Raw genomic sequence first — 9,197 nt, 5'->3', positions numbered from 1 at the left:
GAAATAAGAGCTGGAAAGTTTGCACAAGATTTATAAGAAAGCGAGAGGGCTATACAAGCGAGAGGAAATTAGAAGAGGAGGGGAGAAAGTGATGGACGCTTTAAAAACCAATGGAGACAAAACAACAGTTGATAAAAATGATATTTTAAAGCATATAGAGGATTATTATACACAACTATACACATCACAAAAATAGAAGACAACGAAATAGACGATTGTTTAAAAGATATTGAATGTGAGAAAATCCCTTCAGAACATAAAATCTTATGTGATGGATTTATCTCACAAGATGAAATAATAGATAGTATCCAGGACCTTACAAAAGGGAAATCTCCAGGAGGAGATGGGCTCACCACGGATTTCTATACGAAATTCTGCGGTGAGCTGTCGCCAATCCTAGAATGGTTATATAACAACATATTATTAAGAAATGATGCTATGACAGAGTATGAGGGAGGTAATAATAACACTAATATACAAAGGAAAGGGTGATAGGAAAGAGCTTAAAAACTGGAGGTCCATCTCCCTCCTAAATACTGACTACAAAATACTTAGTAAAATTTTAGCAAATAGGATAAAAAAAGGAATGGGAAATATAATAAATATAAATCAAACGTGTGGACCTAAGGGGAGGGACATACAACATAACATTTTAAGTATTAGAAGTATTATAGAACACATAAACGATACCGGACAAAAAGCTGCCATGGTACTTTTTGACCAAGAAAAAGCTTTTGACATTAGAACATAACCATCTACAAAAAGTGCTAGAAAAATTTGGTTTTGGAAAAAAAATCCAAAAATGGACTAAAATCCTGTACAACAAAATAACTTCAAGAGTACAGGTAAATGGAGCCAAAACAGGTAAATTCGAAATTAAAAGATCAGTGAGGCAGGGATGCCCACTATCTATGCTATTATACGTAATAGCCATTGAAATTCTAAATAGAAGTATCCAACTAAACAAAGATATTGAAGGTATAAAAATACCGAATATAAAAGAAGAGGTCAAGATGTTACAACATGCCGATGATTGTACTAACTTTATAAAGGATGCAAATTCCTTTAAACACTCGACTAAAGAATTTGAAAAGTTTAGTAAAGCGTCAGGATCACGGATTAATCATGAAAAAACTGAGATACTAAAAATAGGGAACTGGAAAGGCAATCTCTCGGGGTTGCCCCCACATCTAATTAAAAAGCAGGTCAAAGCGCTAGGGGTTTATTTTGGAGAAAATGCAGTGAAGGAAACCTGTAAAAAGATAAAAGAAGCAATTGAACTAAATGTGAAAACCTGGGCTCTAACGCCGTTATGTTTAATGGAAAGAACGCAAGTAGCGAAAACGTATATGTATGTACATATGAATTATATTTTAAAATCTATTGATATAAGTAATAAAATTTTAGATATAATAGATAAAACTATACTAGACTTTATATGGGATTTTAAGCTACATTATATAAGGAATGAAATATTGTATAAGGCTAAAGAAAAGGGGGGGGGGGGTTAGGACTCCCCAGCCCCATTTTAATAAAAGTAGCTAATATGTTAAATAGATTTAAGAGAATAAGAGCAGAGCCTGAGAGCCCATGGGAAGGTATCTACATATACCGTTATGGATTCTCAATGTGAAATAGAAACACATATATAAAAATAATAAATTAATTAAACAGTTAGAAATCCCAAGGAAATATAGGAGTACTAAAGAGCTAATTTTAAAATATAGAGACAAAAAGGAACTATGGGAAAAAGAAGAAAATCTAACATATAATTGGATTAGGGAAGAAATTACAAAAAATATAAAGAGCACAATAGAAAAAGAAAATATATATGTTAATTGGGATAGGGCATGGGGTAATTGGAAAAAATTAGGATCGTTGAAAATTCATAGCCTTTGCTTCAAATACATGCATAATGCATGGTTGACAGGAGAGGCTGCAGTGAGACGGCGTATGGTCCGAGTACCGCCAAAATGTCCACTGTGTAAAATAGGACCTTTTTGTAAAACTCATGTTATGTTACAATGCAAAAAAACTGTCGAAGGCCGTATAAAAATTATAAATGAAATTCAAAAAACCAATGCGTATGTGAAACAAAATATTCTATATTTAGATGGTAAATTCACAAAAAAAAACATTGTATGAAATTAGTAGTTACATAATAAAAACAATGAGGGCCTGTGGTCAGGTGATAGTTATTGGGACCTAAGGCGGAGGAGCGAGTGCAATGAAAACTATCCATGGGATAGTTACCTTAAAAGGACTTGCACTCGCACCGGCCGCCCCCCTCCTCCCCCTTTAAAAAATGTTTTATTTTTTTTTATTTTTTATTTATTTTTATATAAAATCATATTCTGGAAGACTTTTGATTTTGGAAATAAAGAAGTACATAGAAGTAACCTATTCGAGGGAATGAAGCCTAAAATATTAAAGAAAATACGGAGCTCTCTCGAATTCGGATAAATATATACAAAATCTGCGAAGAGCGACTCGTATATAGCACACATCAAAACACTAACAGTATTTTCTTATGAATAAAATGTAACGCACCGCCACTTCGCCTTAATTCTAAAATGTACTAAATTAATCTTTGAATAAATTTATAAGATCCGTTTATGAGGATCATAAGACAACTGGGTATGATATGACATAAGGCTATCCCTACATGAAAACATTTATAGCACAAATAAACATAATAGCATAAACACCTATAGCAGACACGGGATATAGGGACCTCTAGCCAAAGTCACATAATAAAAAATAGGAGCGGGACTCCGAGTTAGGTGATAAAAACCTACTGGAAGAACAAACCTATAGAATGCACTAGGGAGTTTAAAATACCCCGTCAAAAATTCATTAAGTTTTTGAACAAAATTCTATTATATAAAAACACATTGCAACATATCGAGGGAAATCAGTAACACATAAAAACATTTACTCTTTGGCTAAGTATAGGGGAAGGGTCATCTGTCTGGTGTCCCCCCCCAAAAAAAAAAACAAAAAAAAAAAAGTTTAAATCACGCTTGTCTTAGGCAGGGGTCCGTGTTACGGGTCTTACTCGTGTCCATTGACCGATACCTTTTAATTTTATTTGGAACATTGGCCATATTCTGGTAGGCGTGAGCTTTTAACATTGACCCATAGGCAAGCGGTTAAAAAAAGTGGCCGCCAAAATGTTGATCGTAATAGTATAAAACAAATAGTTCCAGTAGGCAGATAAAGCAAATTCCCACGGTCGCAACAGTCAATAAAGAGAAACACTGTGCACGAAATTGTGGGCTTATTTGGACCAATCGGGCAGTATATACTGTCATGTTACCATGTTTACATATACAAAATTTTAAACTGCACACACTATATGTAAAGTGTTCCAACTATCTATCTATCTATCTATCTATCTATCTATCTATCTATCTATCTATCTATCTATATATATATATATATATATATATATATATATATATATATATATATATATATATATATATATATATATATATATATATATGCAGCAGATTCAATCGATCGATTTCATCCTCTACATTTTGCTAGATGTTTCAGAATATGAGACTGTCGACTTTCTCCAAAATCTCTGCAAGATGATTTTATTTTGATGACAAAAGGTAATCGTTTCAGTGAGTAGACGAAAATAACCGATACAATCTCATTTTTAATTATATGCCTTGGACCATCTGAATTCTTGACCTTTAACATTTTACGGCTTTGTAACAACGCAAACGTAATTCTATTGAAAATTGGTACGATATTTACGCGAAGAAAACTAAACAAACGCTGGAACTAATCGACTTCAACTATGATCATGCCCCAAACCCGTAGTCAGTGTTCCAATTTTCTTGTGAAAAGACGAAAATCTGAGACAAAAGAGCCAATGTAGAGACAGAGATTTAATGATATCATCGCGTTGTGAACATATCAAAATTGCTTTCAATATTACAATTATATGCAATTAATTTGCCGAGATGACATGTTATGACAGGATTTATTTTACTTTTAAATGCCAATTAGTAGCGAAAACGAGTATGTAGTATTTTTTTTTTATTATGTGTTACTGTCACATAGGACACCTTATTTGATTTGGGTTGTGGCATACATTTAGTTTGGAGGTTTTGTTTTCTTCTTTTTCTTCGAGTAAATTAGGTTTTTCATTTTAGACTAAAATTCTCAGCCGGAAGGTTGCATATGTTGAAATAATGTTATATGCAGCACACACCAAATAGAAACAGCAGTGTAGCCGACACAAATTGTATCCGAGTCAACAAGGTGTGGAACAATTAAAATCATTTCAGTCATTTCCGCTGAATGGAAATTGTTGTGCATGAACATCATTGCATTTAGTAAGCTGAGGAGTTTGTCTGACTTTACTATTCTACAGAATTTCTTCATGGTTCATTGTTAAAAAAAACATTCACACATATCAATTATGAGTGAAAAAGATAAATTCTTTTAATTTGAATCGATTTCATAATTGAGAAACACAGTATATACTGTTTCACGCAAATTTACTAGCAACCTATTGTGGTACTTTTATTTCCTAATATTTTTTTGTTTTCTCTAACAATGCACAACGCATCGTGACGCTACTTTAAAACAACGTATACACTGTTTTAGTAATTATTGTACACATTGACTGATCAATATGAAAAAATGGTTATTAATTCACAACCAATTACATCGATTATATGAAGACATTTTATGTTGTTCATATATTGATGTATTAGCTAATGTACAAGTGAGTTTATTGTGCAGTAGTTTCACATAAAAGACGCTGTTCAAGACTCGATAGGAAGCTAATCAAAATCGTCGACAGAAGACAAATTCTATCATACATAAACGTGTACTTTTTATTTCCCAGTAAAACAGGTTACAAGTTCTGGCCAATCACAGACGCTGAATTCAGAATTGAAATGTAGTCCCGATGGGCAATTAAAGTTGTAACGTCTTCCGTGTATACATTTGTAGAACGCCCTGCAGTTTTCCTGGTCGGGATATATTCCAGTGTTCCGTTTTGAGCAGACTGAGGCTGCAAATTATATATATATATATATATATATATATATATATATATATATATATATATATATATATATATATATATATATATATATATATATATATTGTATGCTAAATCACTGAATGCTATTACCTTCTCAAGATTTACGGCGGAAACTTACGGCTTCCGGTTATTGCATTCACGGAAGTTAAACAAATTAAATGCATTCACTTGTCGTACGCCACCTGGCTGAAACTTGTAGCAGTTATTTTCTAAGCAGTCATAACGCGCATGTTTGTGAAATAATTAACTTGTTTAAAATGACAAAATGTGGATGGGATGGGATACACGTTTTACAAAAAGATTGATGCTTTATCCACTTAGACTATCGAAATAAATTATAAGATGGTGAAATGTACAATATTTATTTCAAGATTATATTGGAAATTTAAAAACGAATACTATATGCTACACAATTAACCTTATAAAGAAAATGTATTATGAATACTGCATCTTATAAAATTATTCATTTAATTAATACTGTATCATATATAATAAGCCATATAATCAATACCGTATCTTGTTTAATTATTATCGCTATAATAAATAATGTATCTTATAAAATTATCCCCATATTGAATACTGTATCTTGATTAAAAACTATCTTAGATTATCATTCCAATAACGTTTAAGACAAACTATTGATACCAGGTTTTAAAATTTCAAAACAATTCTGAAGCAAAATAAATACCTTTTGATGGTGTCACTGAAAATGAATTAGTTTCCGTAATTTGGAGAACATTTTCCGTATAGATGTGAGCGATTGTCGTTGTCCGCATCGGTAGATGATCATGCCATTGTGATATGGTAGGAATCACCTTGCCGTCAATTGTCATGTTCCTTTCCATTTGGTAAAATATGGCCGCCATTGTTGATATGAGTGGAAATGTCGTCTTGGAAGTCTTACATGTCCGGTTGAAATCGTCCATATCAAGAGTCCATACCATCGCGCCGCCAAACCCTTGCTCTACGATAAACTGCACCTACAAGTAGATTTTCTAATTCACTTTGGAATGTTTCACGAACCAAGTAATCTCACGTGAATTTCAATCACATTAGAAATAGTTTTACTCATCCACACTGCACATCATTAGGTTTTATCTCAGAGATAACGCATTATACAGATGTCCCTTAAATATCATTCTGACTCTTTATGTTAATATGGGATGGGGGAGGGGTTCCACACATATATGAGCAGCGCCCCCCACCACCACCACCACCACTACTACTGTCTCAGATCCCCAAAGCGTACGCAACTATACTTTTTAAAATGTCACAACTCGCCCCACTCACCACCTCAAACTTTATGTTTAAAGAATGTCCTTATTTGTTTGGTATCTTTTCTAAAGAAACGACGACGCATCCCCGTCACCGACACAAGTCTCTAGAGCGTATATACTTTAGATCCAGTTTGAAACAACGCTTATTTTAAAGACCGTATTTAGATATACGCTAACTATGTAGACCTATTGACATGCGTTGGAGAAAAAACAATACTTGCTCTTGTGCAAGCTTGTTTAAGGTCGACGACTTGTTCTGCCTTACGCAGACGCAAAATAATTAATGAGCCTCCTGGAACATCGAAATTCTCAGAGACTGAGAATAAAAGGTCATGAATCAGGTCAATGTAGGCCGTCTAGGAAACGCCCAGAGACACACGAAGGGTAATATGACCTGACCTGCTTGAACAAAAACTGCAAAAGAGGGGCTGGTCCAAAGGACAAACAATACAGTGGTCTTGACCCCGGCGACTTGCATGTTGACTGAAGATCCTGTATATTTGACAGAACAAAATCTTGCAGCTCTGCATGTACAAACTCTTACTCTGTACCGCTTGTGCTAAACCGATAATATGGTACTGGCGAGCCGGTCTTAGCAACCGCACGCTGAAGGATATAGACCTTTACCTACCACACAAAGTCTATAGCGATATATTGTCTGCCTTCCAGATCTCCTATGCTAAATATATACATATGAGTACCCCATCTAAGCATTTGAATAAATGGCCTTGCTCTTCTAAACTTCCCTGACGCGTCTCTAATTTTTTCCTGCGTATTAATAGGCATTTTGCCTCTGAGGCTCATTACCTCGTCGTCTAATGCCGCCACAACATCCAGTAGCCCTCACTCAGTGCTATGCGTGCTTGTAGTCAATTCGATGGCGGAAAGCAGCGTCTCGTGGGTCTTCTGGTAGCCAAATCTCTGATCGGCTTTAGTACGATTGAACCGCTCCACAGTGTTTGTGTGCGGTGGTTGCCGGTTTCAATCCGCCTAACTTGCACGCCGTGCTTGGCAAGACACGGATCCCATAAACTTTCGGCTGAGCTCAACTGTTGAAAAATGGGCCAATTTAGGGGTCTCTCTTGTATATACATGCCCAATCGTCTGCGACATTAACTACGATCAGCACATACTAATACGTGCATCGTTGAACCTTATCCATCAGAAACAATAGCTTGCCTTTGTGAATTTTGGTTAAGGGTTGGAATAGTAATGTGTGACATGAGGATTTTTCGCGATGTAAATCTACCGCATCGCCTGCTGTTTGAAACGTACCATGACAACATCTTGTGATAATTTGGCGGCTTCTTCCAGTTTCTGACCGATGATATTCGTTCCCAGACCCACAAGGGCTGTACTTCAACGTCGTAAACTTAGAATGCTTCGCATTTTTTAGTTTCACGAACATAATGCATTTTGCCGTGCTTTTCGTATTCCGATAGATCTTGACCTACAAAGAAAAGAGCTCGCGCTCAGACTTGACTGAGCGAAACATTATTTCCTTATGTCCAGATATTTAGTGTTACAGTACCAAAAAACTTTGCGCCGTATTCAAGGTCAAAGATTTCGTCTTTAGAACTCTATTAGCCAATCATTGAATGTACAACAAATATACCGCAAAGTAAAGATTCATGGTAGACGAGCCTTCCAAATTCCATTTTGTGTGGCGGTGTAAACATCTTGTATTGGCGTTCGGCAATTAACAAGTTAATGTTGTTTACAAACAAAACACAGTAATAATTATAAATAGACTGGTCAGGCGAGTCTAATAGATGCTAGGGGTAGATGCGGTGCGTGTCTTTCCGACTTGACATGAAACGTTTATCGTTGTCGTTCGACGTGCTTGCACTCCTTTTGTAATATGGCATTACTTTCTGCTGCTTCTCCTCTGCCGTCGTTGGGTTTGTCTCTACTGGAGAGGCATGCGTGTTGGCAGTCTCACCTTTCTTCCCCAGCCTACGTTATTTCATCATGTATTCAAGTAATTTACCAACAGCAACTCTACTATAATATTAAGTTTGCTGTGATCTGCGTTGCCTATTCAGTCGCTTTCCTTAGTCAGTTCCTTCGTCGGCTCTTTTCTTGGCTCCTTTGTCGGTTCCATTGTCAGTACTCCTCCACTCACTCCTTGCGCTCACCATCTTCACTTTTTCTGAAAATCGACATGCCTATACGTGATTATACTGACTGAAAGTGGTCCCTGTACCTGAAGTAAAGGTGAATGGAGGCATTAGACTAAGATGCCTGAATAATTGGGTTTTTCTGAAAGTCAGCTGCAAGTTGTCTACTGTGCTTCTGGGCAGAACGTGGCTCAAATGTGACATGTATAGGCCAAGCAAGGATAATGCTATATAAGCTGTCAAATTGCTTCCCATTTTAACCTACATAAGGTATAGGCATTTGAAAAATATTTGTCAAACATTTCCGCAACGTTGTCAAGTGTTACATGCAGATGACGCAAATTTGATCACTCGTCTTAGCCTGTCAACCTATGGCGAAACCTTTTAAGATGTATTGAACTATGGCGAGCTAATATGCGAAAAAAGCGATAAAGGTCTATCAGTTATGGTACAGGCTGTATACTGTTTATTTCTTGTACACCTAATAGAAGGAAAATAATTGTGGTCTAAGGCCGATTGCTTCCCTGCGAAGAGTCTCAAAGTTGTTCAATATTTTCGTGCTTAACAAGAAGCAACGGTGAATCAGTCGCCAAGAATTGAACTCTTAAATGAAAGGATACGAGTTCTATTTTCACCAACCAATCCCGACTCGGTCGGCTACCAAGTATATCATGGGCAAGGTGTGTTATTTTTATTGGCACAATCTTATCTTCACGTGTTGCAGGC

At 35.9% G+C, this 9,197-nt stretch overlaps 1 protein-coding gene across 2 annotated transcripts in view; it reads right to left on the bottom strand.

The window, feature by feature from the left end:
• Nucleotides 1-4,844: 4,844 nt before the first annotated feature.
• The window catches only part of LOC149806064 (putative chitinase 10), a 104,206-nt gene continuing 99,853 nt past the window's right edge, over nt 4,845-9,197 (bottom strand). For both annotated transcript variants that reach the window (XM_089950941.1, XM_089950942.1), the window contains 2 exons: nt 5,763-6,054; nt 4,845-5,041 (listed from right to left, as the gene is read on the bottom strand). In XM_089950941.1, coding sequence (XP_089807067.1) covers nt 4,863-5,041; nt 5,763-6,054 — 471 coding nt within the window. In that variant the 3' untranslated portion in view covers nt 4,845-4,862. The remainder of the gene's footprint in view (nt 5,042-5,762; nt 6,055-9,197) is intronic.

The sequence above is a fragment of the Sinohyriopsis cumingii genome, chromosome 2 (genome assembly GCF_028554795.1).
Source record: "Sinohyriopsis cumingii isolate HCF-2022 chromosome 2, ASM2855479v2, whole genome shotgun sequence".
Classification (NCBI taxonomy): Eukaryota; Metazoa; Mollusca; class Bivalvia; order Unionida; family Unionidae; genus Sinohyriopsis; species Sinohyriopsis cumingii.
This window is presented reverse-complemented; position numbering and strand designations above follow the sequence as displayed.